Here is a 19,782-nt window from a genome sequence, read left to right as displayed (position 1 = left end):
AAAATACTTTAATATTGTCTTTTATTACTCCCTCCGCTCGTTTTTATGTACTATCTTTTGATTATGTACCATGTTTAAGAAAAGATAAAATTTTGAAACTTGGCATTTTAAATAAGGATAAATAACATAAATTTTATCAGTTTAAAATTTAATTTAAAAAAATTTAGTGTTTGTATTATTGTTGAAATTTTAATTTTAAATTTGTTGATATACATAATTAGCTTTTAATACATTTAATAAAAATATTCTTTTTTCTTCGTAAAGATATATAATTAACTTTTAATTTGATTTTGAGATTGTTAAAATGCATAATTAGCTTTCAGTACATTTCATAAGGATGTATATTTATGTTGCTTTTTTTAAGAAATAATTTTAAATATTTATATAATTATAAATTATTTTATTAAGATTAAAAAAATTAAAATTAATTTTTGTCTAAATTAAAGATGTAAATATTTTTACCACGACAAAGTAGAAAAAGATGGGAAATTAGAAAAAGATGGGAAGTTATACTTTTCTTCTTGTCCTAAACAAACAAACATTTATTACTGAAATGTACTGTCAATGTCCCCTTATCTAGAAAAATGCAACATACACACACCCCTCCATCACACATTATTTCACTCTTCAACCTCCCCAAAAAAAACTCAACACAGACAGAAGAGGTCAAAAATCAATGAACAAGCCTTCTTCTAGTCATATGTCTGGAGCAAGCACTATGGATATGTCGGCAGCTCCGCCGATGCCAGCTACTACAAACAATCATGGCAATCCAATGATGCACATGACGTTTTTCTGGGGTAAAAACGCCGAAATTCTCTTCTCAGGTTGGCCTGGATACAATAACAACATCGGTATGTATATTTTAGCACTCTTTGTAATATTTACGATTGGTTTCGCCATCGAGTGGCTCTCTCATACTGATTACATATCGAGGAGTGAGAACAACGTGACAGCAGGGTTGATTCAGACTGTGTTGTATGGAGTGAGAATCGGGTGTGCGTACCTCGTCATGCTGGCTGTTATGTCATTCAATGGAGGTATTTTTGTTGCAGCAATTGTTGGACATACGTTAGGTTTTTTGGTTTTTGGAAGTAAGGTTTTTAAGAAATCTACACCGTTGATGGCTTATGCTAAAGCATCTGAGCTTCCTGCTTGTAATTGTTGATATAATGAAAATTGAAATAAAGATATTTAATAGATATTTTAATGTTGGAAATTGAATGGTAACCGATGATTCAAATCGTAAAGTTTCATGGTATTATTGATATCGAGTTATCGGATTAATGAATTCTTCTATGAGATAAAGATAATGTTATATACGTATAGTGACATTTGATGTTTCTACCGTCAAACAACAGCGTTTGTAAACATTTGATGGTTGCTATAGTGAGATGATGTTATGTATGTATGGTGGCATTAGACGTTTAAATCTCGTTAAGTCATTACTCATAAAGATCGATACTTTTAGTTTTCTGGGGGTATTTTGTATGGTGTTTATTCACTTTGGTGATGAATGTGCTGACGCGGAATATACAAGGCGAGGTATCTTGGTGTATGCTTTTCGCGGATGATATAATTTTGCTTGATGAGTCGCGACAAGGGGTTAATGATAAGCTGGAGGTTTGGAGATAAACTTTGGAGGCTAAAGGTTTCAGGTTGAGTAGGACCAAGACGGAGTACTTGGAGTACAAGTTTAGTGACTCGAGGCAAGAGGAGGAGGTGGTAGTGAAGTTAGATTCTCAGGCGGTTTGCAAAAGGGAGAGTTTTAAGTATCTCGGGTCTATGATTAAGGGAAATGGAGAGATAGATGAGGATGTCTCTCACAGTATTGGGGCAGGTTGGATGAAATGGAGGCTCGCTTTGGAAATTTTATGCGATAAGCCCCCAAGCTGAAAGGCAAATGCTATAGAGTTGCAGTTCGGTCTGTTATGTTGTATGGAGCGGAGTGTTGGCCGGTTAAGAATTTTCATATCCAAAAATTGAAGGTGGCAGAAATGAGGATGTTGCATTGGATATGTGAATTCACAAGGGCTGACAGAGTTAAGAATGAAATTATTTGGGAGAAGGTGAAAATGGTGTCAGTGGAGGATAAAATGCAGAAAGTGAGGTTGAGATGGTTTGGTCATGTGATAAGGAGGGGCACGGATGCCCCAGTTCGTAGGTGTGAGAGGTTGGCCTTGGATGGTTTCAAGCAGGGTAGGGGTAGATCGAAGAAATACTGCAGAGAAGTGATTGAACGTGATATGGAGTAGTTACAACTAACTAAGGACATGACCCTGGATAGGAAGATATGGAGAAAAAATATTAGGATAGAGGGCTAAGGGTGTGGATGAGTAGTAGTCAGTAATTAGGTGGACTTTGGTGTCTTTTGTTTGGCAATGTGAATTTTTTTTGTGGATGTCATACCTATGTTATTTTATCATGTTCTATGCTTTGAATGTTTCTGTATACTGCCTTTTATCTTGAGCCAGGGATCTATCGAAAATAGTTTCTCTACCTCTTTTGAGATAGTGATATGGACTGCGTACACTATACCCTCCTCAGATCCCACTATGTGGGAATATATTGAATTTGTTGTTGTTGTTATTGATTTTGTATGGTGTTTAAAATTGTAAGCATAACTGATAATCCAAATCGAAAAGTGTTATTTGTTATAAGTGTTATAAAACAATAAAGAATAGAGAGAGTAGAGAGATAAAACAAGAAAGAACAAAGAAGAAGAGTAAAGAGAATAGAGAGAGTAATTCTTATTTCTTCTCTTGATAGATGAGAGATCATAAGATTGTAAATACAATTAACAAAACCCCTCTATTTATAGGGAAAATTTACTCCTAGTCTGAGTAAAAGACGGAAGCTTCAAATCCTAATAGATATCAAAGTAGATCTTGATAAATCTTGATAGACATTCACTATAATGTAAATACATTTATAACACTCCCCCTCGAATGTCTAGATAGATAGTGTGACTCGTTAAAACCTTACTAGAAAAAACCCAGTGGGAAAAAAATCTAGTAAAACAAAAAGAGTACACATCTCTAATAATACACATATAGGCTGTCTCATTAAAAACCTTACAAGGAAAATCCGGTGGGACAAAACCTTGAAAGGAAAAAAGAGTACAACGCGTATTTGCTCCTCCTAATCAGAACATCCTTGAACTTTTGCATCCTGATCTTGTGCAACATCTTCTTGAAAGTTGCAATTGGAGAAGATTTGGTGAATAAATCAATCATATTGCCTGTTGAACAAATCTGTTGCACGTTAATATCATCATTCTTTTGTAGCTCATGTATGTAGAAAAGATTTGGCAAAATGTGCTTCGTTCTATCTCCATTTATGAATCCTCCCATAAGATGTGTTATGTATGCTGAATTATCTCTGTATAAAATTGTGGGTAGATTGCCATATTTCACACCACATTTTTCTCGAATGAGATGTATCATGGACCTCAACCATACACATTCTCGGCTTGCTTCATGAATAGCTATTATCACAGTATGATTCGATGAAGTGGCTACGATAAATTGCTTTGTATATCTCCAAAATATGACAGTATCCACACATGTGAACACATTGTATGTTTGAGACCGAGATTTATGTGGGTTAGATGAGTACCCAACATCAGCATGACCAGTAAGATCGGGACTGCAATCTTTAAAATAAAATAAACTCATGTATCTTATCCCATTTCGATGTCTCCTAGGAGGAGTAGAAATACACCCTGCTAACAAATTGAGCGAAAGACTATATTGGGTCTTGTAGTTTTTTACAAGATACATGAGTACATCTATTGTACTAAGATATGATACTTCATAATCAATCCAAATTGGTATATTTCTCATTTCAGCAAATAATCTTATTGCTTTTGAAAATTCTCCAAGAGTTTCAATAATTTTCAAGCTATTAGCTTATACAATATAAGGATTATCAAGAAGTTTCCTAGAAACTTTTATATTTTGAATCCTTAAAGAAGTTTTCATACAAATTTTGTCAAGTGACAATATTCAATATTTTATGTGTGACATCTTCAAGTGTCTGGACTGCAAATCAAATAAGTTTTCACTTATCAAGATGCACCCTTTCATATCACTTGGTAAATGTTTCTACGTCAGCATGCTTAAATAAACGTAGAATTCAGATCCTCGTAATCTTTCACAATATTACGTCAATATTGTGTCAAAGATATTGATGATATATCATTTCGTATCGGTTCACAATGCGACATAACATTTTGAGATCTCATCACTTCATTATTTTCAGTTACATAAACTTTTCATAAGATTTCATAAAGTGTTATGTCATAGGCTCTTCAAGCAAATATTACCTTCTTATTATGATTATTTGCTCCTTATTCTATACAAGTACTATTTCATTTGGAACCGATTGGTCTATCACGCTTTACGCATGCATAGATTTTGTCCTTTAGAGACATAAAATAGGAGCACTTGCAGCTTAAATATGAGATACGTTCGACATTTGACTTGAATTATCTTTTGAATGAGGATCTGATGATAATTTCTAACATACTTCATAACTGCTTATCTCCTCCTTATGTTAGGAAAGCTAACATATATCCTCCATCTTCTTTGATGGATCCATCTTTGTGCATCATGGTACATTCATTAATCATATATCGCACATCAAAACTATTAGATGGAATAGTTGGTTCATGACCTTGAACCAATTGAGGGGAAGAAATAATTATAATTTATTGGTCTAGTGCATACAAGTGTTATTGTATGCAACATATCATATTTCAGATCAACACATGAAACTTTCTTCTCATTAGCGATGTTTTACCTATTTATCGAAGGCATTCAATGCCAAACCATCATCATCAAGATTACTTTCTTGATTGCACAATCTGAAAATTATGTTCTTAACTCAATTTTGTTGAGCAAGCAACTTTATGAATGTCAAACTGCAGGTTGACAATGAATGTACATGTGATTATCTTATTGATGTATCTTTTCAACATATCACACTATAGGTGAACGGGCCCTTATTCACCTTTTATAATTTTCAGATTTGAAGGGATCCAATCCCAATATTAGTTGGTCCAACCAACTTATCATGAGAACAAACGACATAAACAATTCTTAAAGAATCTTCTAGTTTTTCAATACATGCACATCTTTGAGATGTCACAATCGTTCATATCAATTTATGAACTTTTATTCTAGTAAACTCCAAGTTTACCATGATATGTGTTTTTGCTTTAGTAAATTTCAGATTTACTATTATAGGAATAAATTTCAGGTTTACTAGTTCAGAAGTAGATTTCAAAATAATTTTTCTCAATTATTCAGCCTCTTTCGGAGGTGAGTTGTGATACCATCACAATCAAGTGCACGCTTGCATTAATAAGCTTCTCATTCCCCAGGAATGAAATATAATCATGCCTTAAGCGTATCAAATTATGATAGCTTAGAACCTCTTTCAAAATATTGCTATTTCAAGAGCAACTCGAGGCATACATATGATCTAGAGAATTTTTCTCTAACATATCTTTTGATCATAATACACGTGCAAAAATATCATTTTTTATGACCATTATCATATTGTCCGTCCACGCGTATATTCGTGCATTCAATCGTTTGTCTTCTTTCAGACATATTATGCACTGTTACTACATACACCTCAAGAATGAAGTAGGTTGTCATATTTCAGACTAATAATATATTGTTACCACATTCACTTCATGGAATGAAGCATATTCAATGGGTTGAATTTCATGACTTTTTATCAAACACCTATTATTTTGCCTTAGCCATCACAATATCATCAGTACATGCATTGAGATCCAATCTCAACATATTATGGTGTCTTAGACATAAATTGATGGGACTTGAACCCAACATATTATCATCCCTTTTGATAATATTGTTCTTGAGGAATAAATCTAAAATATAAATGGTTTCAAACCAATTATTTTTCCTCAAATCCAATAATAATTATATTAGTAGTAGTAAAAGAAAAATAATATAAAGAATTAATAACCTTGAAATCCTTCAGATTTATAATCCCACCTTGTTTGGCAGAGTCTCGTGCTGATAACGTGTTATAAGTGTTATAAAACAATAAAGAATAGAGAGTAGAGAGATAAAACAAGAAAGAACAAAGAAGAAGAGTAGAGAAAATAGAGAGAATATTTCTTATTTCTTCTCTTGAGGAATGAGAGATCATAAGATTGTAAATACAATGAAAAAAAACCCTCTATTTATAGGGGAAATTTACTCCTAATCTGAGTAAAAGACGGATGCTTCAAATCCTAATAGATATCAAAGTAGATCTTGATAGATCTTGATAGACATTTACTATGATGTAAATACATTTATAATATTATTGTTATTGTATTATTAATATTGAGTTATTGGATTAGTGGATTGATTTGAAAACTGTTTTGAATTTTATAATTGATGAATTATTGATTTGGGAATATATACGAGTTGTTTGATTTTTATATTGATAAATCAATAACTGATAACCCGTGAACTTGTTATTGACTCATGTGCCACCCCTCCACTTAACTACTAGTTATACTATTTTGATTCACTTTAAATTTCATTAGTCTAAAATATGTCTCTAATACTATTTTGATTCATTTGAAGTTTGATTAGTCTAAAATCTCTATCTCCAATATTATTTTGATTCATTTTAAATTTCGTTAGTCTAAAATAATTATATTTATTCGATGGTCAACCTTCACAATTCTACAATCGCCACATAGCGTAGTCTATCAATTGTATTTTTCGGATATTCAATGGGTTCAGTTCGTTCGATGAGAAGTCATTTTACATTGATCATGACATTTCATGAACGAAAAGTCATCAGTGAAGTATACGAAAATTACTTTTATAGATTCAATATTTTGTATTAGAAAATTGATTATCAATAACCCGATGGATGACAGTTAAGTCAAATCAAATCAATCTTTATTAACATTAATTAATTGTCGACTCGGCATATAAAAATTGATAAATCAATTCATTAAGTGCAGAAATCAAAGTACCCTTATTTGTAAATATTTTCAGAATATTTTGTTTCTTAACATTTTGACATGGCTAATAATTTTATCCAGCTATTTTTATAAATTAACTTAACTATTATACTTCTAATGCTTTCGTCGTCCTTGAAACAATCGATCCATCCTAATCTATTTTTTTAATATAAAAGTTGTTGATATATTACGTATAAAAATTTTCAACTTTATAAATATAAAAGTTGATGTGTTATGCATAAATTTTTTCTCCTTTTATCATCGTTGTAGTTGATAATTGTTGTGTGATTAAAATCAACTAGCTAAAAGTAGTCTTAAAAAAACTATGTGCAATTTACATCATATTTCACAAAAATCAAACAAAATTTACTGTAAAATACTTCACATTGAAACAATAAAAAATTATGAAAAATCAAGTAAACGTAATATCAAAATTTTATTGATTTATTTTATAAATATAAAATATCAATACAATTGATTTAATGTTATAGTGCTGGGTGGGACTACTTTAATGAACCATAAATGAGTGACCCAAGTTGTTATAAGTCTGAATCGGTCAATTCTGAATTTTCGATTGTCAAAACAAACAAACAAAAAAAGGTGTATTATGATGTTTAGGATGTTTAGGGAGTTTTATATACATTTAAAAAATATTTTATAAACTAATTATTGCCTAATTGAAATAAGATATTCAGTGATTTTCTCTTCGAATCATAATAATGAGATATCTTTGCTAGATTTTTGCTTTTCTTTTTATTAGTTTATTTGCACGTGTCTCGTAACATTTGATTATTTAAAATTAAATGATTTTATTTATTACAGAGACTTTTATTGAAGTGTAAAAAGTTCAAATTACTTTTTAAAGATTTTTCATATTTTATTATAATAATGTAAATATAAACATATATTTTAGTTTAAGCACATATATATTTTACCGCCAGAAGTTTCAAATGGTTGATCGATCATCATTTTTGCGTTTGTCATGCAGTAGCTTTTGTCCCTTGCTGCTAGAGGCTAAGAGAGATCCATCAATTTGAACCATACTCATGGTATAATTTATTTTTTTTTGCTATACGGAAAAGGATAAAATACCCTTTTGTTTTTTTGGCTCACAAATACCCTTGTATTTTATTTTTTTTGCTCAAAAATGCCCCTCATTACTTTTTTGGCTAAAAAACACCCTTCTCTCTAACGGAATTCCACCAAGCACGCCACGTAGAAAAAAAAATTCATTTAATCAGTCCACTTTGACCTACACATGGAAAATCACTCAATTTAATTCATTTAACCATCAGCCTTTTTTATTCTATTTAAAAATTCAACCTGACCCAAAAGGCAAAATTCAATTCTTCAATTTTTTTCCTCAAATCATCCCTTTCACGACCTTCCATTCTATTATTAACATATTCAAATTTATGAGACTTACTCGAGCAATTCTTGACCTTATGAACTTGTGATTTTCCTATATTGACACTAAATTTCCTCTCTCGATATTTCAATTTCGCCTTCGAATTACCATTTCTCTCACTACAATCAGTTTCCTCATTAGACAGATTCAGATAAGAAATCCAGTAGCAATCCGAGCTCTTGAAAATTAGATCGACTATTTGAGGATCCAATTGTCTAGGGTTGACCAGATTCTTTTGAGTAACAATTTGAGGACCTGACTATTTTGTCACGCCCCAAAATCCCATCGGGCCGGACTGGCACCCGAAGCCGAGAAGGCCCGGGAGAACCCGTTCAGATACCTGTACTTTCACTTACATGTCACCAAAAATTTGGACAGCACTTCATTGCATATAGAAGGGTCTAATTACCTGTATCAGCACAACACGCACAAATATATATATATATATAATACTTGGCCGTCGGGGCCACCACATATACAAATATAACATCACTATATAAACTTCCATGACCTTACCCTTCCTTATGTCTACAAAACCTCTAGGATATACATGACATAACTAGGGTCGGGACAAACCCCCGCCCACACATGACTCCGGTACAATAACAAAACATAAGGGACCGACTCGGAAAGCTCCGAAGCAAACTGGAGCTCACCAAAAATAGCTGTATGACCTGGCTCCTATCTATGCTATGAATGAGCTGAAGCACCTGTGCCTGCAGCATGAAATGTAGGTCCCCCGTGAGGGACGTCAGTACGAAATATGTACTGAGTATGTAAAGCTGTAAATAATCATATGTGATATGGGGGATCAAGAAAATCAGACGCAAGTGAATAAATCATAATAGAAGTGAACCACACTTCATAAACACTTTTAGGATCATGTACATCATCATTAATCTGAATTGGGTTCTTGAATTCAAACACATTTGTGGAACGGTATACATTCGTTCATTTTATTCTTTACAATTATCATTCGCCATTACCTCCTCCTCCCGAACCTCCAACCACCTAACAATAATCAATACTGTACCGTACTGTGACCATTAGGCTGCCCCCAGTACATATCAACTGTAATCATATCAAATATCAGGATCGGCCCATGCTAGGCTTAAGCCCCTGAGCTACCACCCACACGTATATCAAGTAACACACATAAGAGATCTTTCCAATAACTTAGTTCAAAAGCTTTTGAGATTATTACATTAGTGTTCATGCAAATATAGTACCGTTGGAATAATGATACATCAATAGGAACCAAGTAATAGACTTTCTATACAATAACGATGTAATAAAGACTCATTGGTACATCAACAATGTGTTTCGGAATCATCAATATCACAACAATGAAATAGGAGCCTTTTGGTATATCAATGAAACATTTTGACACTTTATAGAATGGAAACAACTTCGTTGGTAATGTAGAACAATACATGTTTTTGGACAACCTCGGAATCTTACTTGATGGAACATTGGTGTTTTCATGCCAAAGAACATCGTTAGAGTATGCTTTACATACCTCGTTGTAGATTCGGATACCAATTCAACACAACTTACCGCCTTTACAAGTCACTTATCTACAATGAAATGTTTGGCATCTAGTATTAGCAACCCAACACCACAATTCTCTTCCATAATTCCATACAACCAATATTTGCAAAGCACTCCAAAAACCAACTTGAACAATAGGTTTATGTGTATATATATATATATATAATCATCATTTCAATACCACATCATCACACCAAATCCCTTCACAATTCAACATAATCCAACCATGCACCAGAATAATCCAACATCATTTTCAATCATCTTTCAACAACAATCAAATAACATACTTCTTATGCTCACATGCATATATATATATACATATCTATATAAATAACACCAACATAATTTACATCCTTACCATAAAATGGCCCTTTTGATTTCGAAGTCCTGTTGGCACAAATAAGGGGTGCTTCTCGAAGCCCTCGAGACGGTGAACACAACTACGGAATCAATTTGAATTTTCTACGGTTGAATCACAAGATAATTGGAGTTGAACTTAGGCTAGGGTTTCTTATTCTTCAATAATTTGGATGATAAATGATGGATATGAGGCTAAGTATATGTATATAATGACCAATTTTCGTCCATAAGGTGATGGAAAATGACCATGTTGCCCTTAAAATGTAAGTAAATCCGAATCTGTCCATGGTGGACTGTTTTGATAGGCTAAAGTAAATTGACCATAACTCTTTACTCCGATAATGGATTTGGGTGAAACCAATTGCATTAGAAAGAAGACTCTCAGGGCTTCTCATTGATATATAGCAGCTCACACAGTTCTTTTTTTACAAGGAGTTATGATCGTTTAAAGTCGACCCAAAAATCTGTTTGGCTGTAGTACTTTTGTGTGCAGAAAATTTCTGCACATTTACTGTTCATTGCGTCCATCGTTTTCAAGTTTCGAACATGCTCGCTTATATCCGATACTCATCTGTTTTCATAAATCTTTATATAGTTGGAAAGCTAACTCGATAAACTTCGCATAGAAACTTCGACGAGCAAATTCCGGTATAAATAAAGTCGATTCCTATACACATATAACCAAACTATACACTTGAAACCATCTCAAAATAATCAATACTCATACTTAAACTCATATATACCTAACTTATGATCAATACATATACTCCAACACATATAACCATGGCTAATGCACGTAATTAAGTACGGGGTGTTACATATTTCCTCATCTTTTGGTTGATCAATCCAGAATATCTGAACCCATCATATGAAAAATAAGTAATCAAAATCTTCAATCTTTTCCTCTCATTTTTTTTAGTATGGGTGAGGTTGGATATTTTAAATAGACAAACTTAGGTTGATGGTTAGATGGATTAATTTTTCATATGCATGCTGACGTAGATTGACCAAGTTGCCTTTTTAATCCACATGGCGTGTTTGGTGGCATTTCGTTAGAGATAAGGATATTTTTTTAGCCAAAAAATTAACGAAGAGGTATTTTTGAGACCAAAAAAATCTAGAGAGGGGTATTTTTGAGCCAAAAAATAAATGAAGGATATTATTGATCCATTTCGAATAGTTCAAGGGTATTTTTGACCCCTTTCCGTTTGCTATATTTAAAATCTTTCCTTATTTTTAAAGGTATTTTTTTTACAAAATCATTGATTACATTTTTATTACGTATACTTAAAACTTTTAAAATTTGATACTTCTTAAATTTTTCTTATTTTAATACTTTTATATTTATTACTAGATTTTTCTAATGTTCTTAAAATCAAATTTAGTTGATTTAGAATTCTTAAATTAATGAAAAAAATATTAGTCATCATTAATTCTAATGACTTTTAATAAGAAATTTTTTTATCGTAAATACATTTAATTAATTTTTAACACTTAAATATTAGAAAAAATCACCAATTCTGATAAATATTAGGAAAAATCACTAATTCTGATGACATCTAATAAGGAAAGGTTTTAATGTGAAAATACGATTTTATCTAAAACAAAGACTTTTAATGAAGAACAAAAAATTCATGTTGTTGTTGTTGTTGTTGTTGTTGTTGTTGTTGTTATTGTTGTATGTTGTTTTGATTATACCTTTTGTCAAAATAGTTGAAATAATGTTAATGTTTAATTGTACTTACGTATCACTTCAAATTAAATTTGAATCTTTTATAGTCAATAGTGATTGTTAAATAAAGTGAATAATTTTTACGAATAATCCAACGCAAGTAGCGAACTATAGTATCACTGCCATACCTAGCCAAAAAATGGCTTCATAGTATCACTTCAAAGGCATTGGCCCCTAGTGCTCTGGCAAAAAATTAAAAAAAGGAAATGTCATAAAATAAAACCATCGAGATGGTTGATCTCATATCAAATTTTATCAATTTAATTATTTTTTAAAAATAATATGAGATATCTAAATTATACAAATAAAGAGATTTATCCATTATTAATGTAAGATGGATCTTAAAAAGAAATAATTCTAGTTATAATCTCGAAATAATTCATATATATATATATATATATATATATATATATATATATATATATATATATATACGTCGACAAATCCTTCAATTTGCTACCATCTTTCACTTTGAAACCTCAAGTAGACGTTGTTCACTGTTGGCACCTCAAGTAGCATAGTGATGTGTAATTTTGACATTTTTTACTGAGTTATCATGAGACATGTGTTACACACATTTTAAGCATGTTTTTCAAGGATATTTTCATTATTTTTTCATCTTTTTTCTCTTTCTTCCTCACTCTTTCAATCCATTAATTTTTCACCATTTTTATCCTTTTCTTAACACATTTGTACACCAATTTTCCCTTTATTGATCGAATTACCAGAGAAAAAAAAAATCAAGAAACAAGGTTAATTCGCTATTTGAGAAGTAAGAATGGTTGATTTTAACAAAAATCAAGAATTTTTCTTCTTTAAGAAGCAAGAAATCAAGAAATAAGAATGGTTGATTTTCCCTTATGTTGATTTTAATCATTCTTATTCCTTAAAAAGGGTTCCCTTCTTAAAATAATATTTTCTTCATTGATCGAATTAACAGAAAAAAGGAGAAATTAAGAAAAAAATTTCACCATTTTTATGAATTTAAGCTTAATTTTTTGAAGAATTTTTTCCACCATTTTTTTCAATCATTAATTCTTGAGACTATTATTTTCTTGAAAAGAAATAATGTTATTAATGGAGTGTAAAAATGGAGGGGGGAGGGGGGTTGGGGAAGATGATTCGGGGGTGAAGGTAAGGGAGGGCAAATGGAGAAGATGACGAGAGGGGGAGGGGGGCTGCCAAATGGAGAAGATAACTTGGGTGGGGATTGTCTGATGAGGTAGGGATGGAGGGTGGGGGGAGGGGGTACGGAGAAGATGACTTTGGAGTTTGGGAGTAGGGGGACTTAAATAATTTTATAATTATTTGAGAAAATGCCACGTGTCAACAATTAATTGGTTGAGTTGTCATGTATTTTTATTCTTTAATTTAATTGTGTATATATTAATTAGTTGGATAATTAAAATGAGTTGGCATTGTTATGAAATAATATGTTTATGGTGGATGTCCTAACTCTTAGGAATTAAGTCACTCCCACCCATCTTCTCCATAATATTTAGTCAATCCTCCATTACTCCACACACCATTATGGGTGTAACTCTCACACCCTTTAATCCTCCCCTTCCCCCTCTTCCCCCTATCATAATGTTCTTGTTTAATATCATGATTATGACAACCCTTTGCATGCGTCTATATGACATTATAAATAGAGGCATAAGGGTTCATATTGTATACACTTGAAGAATTGAAACACTTAAAATATTTGTACATTTTATATTTGAAAGAATGAAAAGTTTCCATCTCTTGTCTTCTTATTTTCTTGTCTACTTTTCTTTCATATTGCTACTCTTTTAGATTTATATTAACACGTTATCAGCACGATGTTCTAACTAATTTAGCGTTTCAAAGTTGAGAACAATGTTGAGCATCAATTTTCATGATTTGAGTTTGATGGTACTGCTCATTGAAATAAATCAGGTGAAATGTTCTAATATCACTTCATCTCCTTTTTTATCTGCCCAACTCTCTGATTATATTTTGCATCCTGTATAATAATTATTATTACTATAATCACTTAATATTTTTTTCTTTTACTACTGAAGATAAGATGATGGTCAGAAAGTGGTTCATTGTTTGACTAAAATGTGTTGTTAATTAAAGAATGACTTAGATGATTTTTTCTCCTATTATGATCACTGTTGCAAAAAATAAAATGGTTTATTAATTGATAGTCCCAAATAGACACGCAAGAAACAACATTTATATGCAATTGGTATAGTAAACAGAGTGCAACATTTATAAGTGCATGGCTTCAATCTAAAATGATATTTATTTATATAAGACTCAAAAGTATATTTTATTGTACTTGATTTATTTTGTCAATGATTGATTGGTAAGATGTTGGGTTCATGTCCCAAGTTATATTGACGATATGATGATGACAAAAGCAGTTGATGAAAAGTCAATAAATCAACCATATTGATATGCTCCATTCTTTGATGTGAATTTGATAGCATTGTGTAATAAATCTAAAAAGAAGACAAGTGATTTAATATATGTGTACGTGATAGAACCAATATATATATATATATATATATATATATATATATATATATATAGTCATCATTTTGATAATTGTAAAAGAAAAGAACATTATGGGTTCTCCAAATTGTCCTTCAAAAAGGTGAGTTAATTTTTTTTGTTCACCATTAATTTGGTAAGAAAGGTAGTTGGCACATGGTTGTTGTGCAATCTAATTTGATGGGTTCTATAAATCTTCCATCAAAAGAGAAAAGAACAAAAGTAAAAATGCACTTGATATTTCAAAGTGATGTTGAGGTGGGTATAAAATATGATAAATAACAAGGCATGACAATGAACTTATAAAATAAATTATGAAGGACATATGATTATAGTTCAATTCTTGAAAAGAATGTGACTCGTGTAAGCATTGTGAATGCTTGGCCATTCTTGAAAGTGAATGAGTCAAAATGTGAAAATAGAAAGTTATGGATAAAATTGTGCTTATATATGGTTGGATAAATACCAAAACTCACCTCTTTGGGAGGTTTGAGAGAAATAAAGAATTTTAATTTGGTTTATAAAGGTTATTAATACTAATAGTATGTTTTATCATGATATACCAAAGGGTAAAATCAAGAAGTGATTCTTGCCTATAAAGGTTTTGGCCATGACCAAAATGATTATGGTGTGGTTGAATGAATTTGTCATTGATCCCGTAAATATACCGCGTCAAAAGAACTTTATCAAATGTTATAAAATAAATTATTAAAGGCAAAAGTAAAGCAAGAAAAAGGTCTTGCATAAAATGATTTTGAATATAATGACAATTTTTTTTCTTCCGAAAAGGAGATGGTCACCATACGAATGGTGTTTTGAAATATGAGGTAGTACACAATTATTTGATAGCCTCAAAAAGCTAATGTGTTACTACTCAAAGGAATGAAATTATTCAGGTCATTGAAATTATAGTAAGTTTCCAAAAGAAACTTTTTAAGTTTCAAGAAAATTGGAAAAAAAAATATTATTATATTGAGACTGTAAATTATATAAAAAAAATTGTATCTTCATATTACTACAATCGAAATGGGTTATAAATATTTATGAAAAAGGCTACTCGTTTTCCTTCTATTTACTGATATAAATATATAGGCATGGTGACGGAATCACATGCTGTAGGAAACTAATAATTTACAGAAAATATATAAGTTGGAATGATCGGTTGACCATCCCGATTCAAATGTAATGCGAAGATATTTGAGAATTCATGAGGTTTTACATTGAAGAAATAAATAATTCTTCAAGAATTCTATTGTGTTGTTTGTTCTCATGGTAAAATACTATGCCGACTAAGGTCATGGTTATATTTCTTAAATTTTTGAAATGTACAACAGGGTGAATATGAGCCCGTTCACCTTTCATGTAGACTGTTTATAATCAAATGAGATGCATCTATGGTTGGTCACATGCGCTTTGGTATAAACTTGCAATTTGATTTTTGCAAGGTTGTTTGCTCAAATTGTTAAATTGTGAGCATGGTTTCATACTATAAAAGTTGATAAGGCTGATTGGTTTAGCAGAAAATTGTGTGCCTCCAATTATTGCTGAACCATTGGTTATGAGAACAACTCTACCAAAAAAAATTGGTATAAGGAGTTTATTTAAATACAACAACATTTGTATGCATCAAGCCAACAAGGTTCCCCTATATTGTTGGTTCAGGGTTAGGAACCAATTAAAATATATCAAAAAATTTGAATGTGCAATATCCACCACGCACAAAGATGGATCCCCAAATAAAGTTTGGATGAATGTTAGATTTTCTAATAGTAGGGGGAGATATGATTATAGCTGAAATGTATGGAATGAATTATCGAGATCCTCGTAAAAAAAATAGTGAACTTTGAAGTTCAATTGATAATTCATGATTTGCAAAATGTTGCAAGTTTATTGCCACACTGATCCTATGCTATAATTCAACTATAAATGCTCCAATGAGAAAACCTTGAAGGACGGAGTCTATGGCACGCCTGAAGCGTAACAAACAAATCGGTTTCAAATATAAAACTCTTTAAAGAAGGAGAGAAATAAATGATAAATTAAATATGGTCAATGATAATGAGGCAAATGCTTTAAAGAGCATTATGACATAACATTTCATAAAACCTTGACAAAGGTTCAGATACCTGAAAATGATGAAATGAAGAGATCTCGATAAGTTATATCTTATTGAAATCGATATTAAATAACCATCGATGGTATTTTTGATATAATATAACACTCACTATTATAAATGGTAACGAGGATATTGAATTTAAATCTGTTGAATAGTGTGGACAGATAAAATACGCAATTCAAGTATATTATGTTTCACTTGAAAAGTGATATTTTGAAATTAGTCCATAAACTGAGGTATAATGCCTGTGGGATATGAATTAGTGATTGTGCGACAAGTAAAATCATAAGATATAAAATGCGACTTGTGCCTTGAGGCACAAAGGTTATTCGCAAAGTCCTGACATTATTGTTTGGAGATGCGTTCTCCTGTGGTGGATGCAATAAAGTTTCTTTAAATATGGCAATGCATGAAAATCTTGAATATGTATATGAATTACTGTCCTATCTAGCTAGACGACAAATGTTATAGGAAAATCCTTAAAGGATTTAAAGAGATTCGATCCATTGAATATCCTAATGGTTGCGAAATCACTTATCATAAAGAAAGATCAATTTCAATTTCATGAAATGGTTAGAAAATACCATGTATTAATACAATTATTGCAGTTATGCATCCTTCTATTCTATACATGAGATAATAATTTTTATTAGTGTGTAGAAATACATAATTTCACTTTTATGTGAATGTGATTGAAATCAAATATTGTTGATATGAATTTATTATTTCTAACAAATATTGTCAAAAGATTGTTGATTATGCAAATGCAGGAATATTTGATCTACATTCAATTCAAAATGAAAGAGTTCACAACTAGTTAGTTGTTGCTACGAACAAGTTCAATGTGCAAATGACTTGCGACAATGAGGTTACAAATAAAGTAATTGTCAAAAATTTATTTGGCTGAGTTCAAAGGTTTAACATATCAAAAACAAGAAAACGACATATCAGAATGAGTTCAAGAATGCAACATCTTCATGAATGTATTTTGATCACAAAGGCACAATGAATATCAACATTTGAAAGCTGACATATAAGATTGGAGGCGGTGTCTTTGAGAAGTGAAATGATATTTGCATCAGGATGAGTAAAATACACGTTGCACTCTTTTTTTCTTGGCCTAGGTTTTGTCCCAATGGATTTTCCTGGCAAGGTTTTTAATGAGGCAGCAAACAAACGCGTATTATAAGATATATGTACTCTTGTTCCTTCACTAGGTATTTTTTTTCACAGGATTTTTTCCTATTAAGATTTTAACGAGGCACATCATCTATGGACATTCAAGGGTGAGTGTTATAAAATAATATATTTATGGTGGATATTCATAACTCTTAGAAATTAAGTCACTCCCACCCATCTTCTCCATAATGTGTAGTCAATTCTACATTACTCCACACACACCATTATGGGTGTAACTCCCACACCCTTTAACCTCTTCCATAATGTTCTTGCTTAATATCATAATTATGACAACCCTATGCATGCCTCTATATGACATTATAAATAGAGACATAAGGGTTCATATTGTATACACTTGAAGAATTGAAACACTTAAAATACTTGTACATTTTATATTTGGAAGAATGAAAAGTTCTCATCTTTTGTCTTCTTAGTTTCTTGTCTACTTTTCTTTCATATTGCTACTCTTTTAGATTTATATTAACAGGCATAATTTAATTGGTCAATTAATCCACGTACGAAGCGATTGTAGCCACACGCGTGAGGATTTATAGTAGATTGTGCAAAAAGTGCCAAAATGGCACACTTAGATACTAGTTATGATGCCTAAACTGAACATCGTCTACTTGAGGTGTCCAAGTGAAAGATCATATCAAGTTGAGGGATTTATCGATGTGTTTGGCCTATAATTTATTTATTGAGGTGTATGAATGTCATGTGAATTTTTATCACATTGTCAAGATTGGTGGCTAGGTACCACTGCCACATTACGCCTACCCTACCACCGCCACATAATTTATTTAGTGATGGCTAAGCAAATGTAATCTATACTAGAGGAGCATGACCTGTATCAACACGAGTTTAATATTAAAATATTTTAATTATGTATAATAAATTATACTGATGTCAATTTGAATTACGAATTATAAAATATAAATATAGAAAACATATTAACTACTTTATAGTACTACCTCCATTTCAAAAAGAATGACCCCTTTCCTTTTTTGTCAATACTTTAATTTCAACTTTCCACATGACATGTTTAGAACCACAAGATTAAAGGACATTTTGATACATTTAAGACCACAAGATTCAAAGGTTTTCTTTATTTTCTTAAACTTTATGTCAAGTCAAAGTAGGTCATTCTTTTTTAAACGGATGAAGTATTTTTCAAGAAATCAAATTATCTCATAAGATAATTATGTATAACTTACTCATATAAATAACAAAATTCGATGCATTTGCATTTTGAAGTTTAAATCTTTAATTATATGACTGAGATTTGCTACATGCGTATAAAATATGAGATTAAAATTGATACATAAGATTAACACCTGTTGTATAACATAGCGAATAATTATTGAAAAAAATAAAAGATTATCTAGTCACTGCATATTATAGCACATGTGAGTTGCAATTAATAATACAAAATTACATTGTATTTCCCTACTAAGCCAATATAAACATTTTTTGCTCTCATTTCTTTTCTTTTTTTATTTGTCAACTTGTTCTTTGAAGTTAAATCAAATTAATATTTTAAATTTAAATTTTAAGTGAACTATATAAAAAAGAAAACTATAAGCTACCATTTGTCATATTAATTTAAACATTTGACTTTGAGAACACGAAAAAACATACTTCTGTAGATGTTTTATTGAACTTTGCTTTTATATGTGTTCCTTCCATTAAAACATAGGAGCCGTTTGTTAGAATATATAAAAGTAATTTTGAATAGAATGTATTAGTAATGTTTGCATTAATAATGTTTGCAGTAATACTAATATTATTTCTGCTAACATTATTTCTTATACACTGTTTGGTATGCTGTATTATAACTTGCCTTTTCTATCTTGATATATTTAAACAAAAAAAGATTTCAAGAAAAAAAGTACTGCATATATACATTCTAA

At 31.1% G+C, this 19,782-nt stretch overlaps 1 protein-coding gene across 1 annotated transcript; it reads left to right on the top strand.

The window, feature by feature from the left end:
* Nucleotides 1-491: 491 nt before the first annotated feature.
* On the top strand, nucleotides 492-1,230 carry LOC107849112 (copper transporter 6). The gene has a single exon (XM_016693766.2). The coding sequence runs from the start codon at nucleotides 677-679 to the stop codon at nucleotides 1,166-1,168; it is 492 nt and encodes a 163-aa protein (XP_016549252.1). The 5' UTR covers nucleotides 492-676; the 3' UTR covers nucleotides 1,169-1,230.
* Nucleotides 1,231-19,782: the final 18,552 nt, after the last annotated feature.

This window comes from Capsicum annuum, chromosome 1 (assembly GCF_002878395.1).
Source record: "Capsicum annuum cultivar UCD-10X-F1 chromosome 1, UCD10Xv1.1, whole genome shotgun sequence".
Lineage (NCBI taxonomy): Eukaryota > Viridiplantae > Streptophyta > Magnoliopsida > Solanales > Solanaceae > Capsicum > Capsicum annuum.
The sequence above is the reverse complement of the archived record's forward strand: the minus strand, read 5'-3'. Positions and strand labels throughout refer to the sequence as shown.

Bases quoted from the DNA above. Each gene is read 5' to 3' on its own strand.
- LOC107849112 (XM_016693766.2), top strand. From the start codon at position 677: ATGAACAAGCCTTCTTCTAGTCATATGTCTGGAGCAAGCACTATGGAT.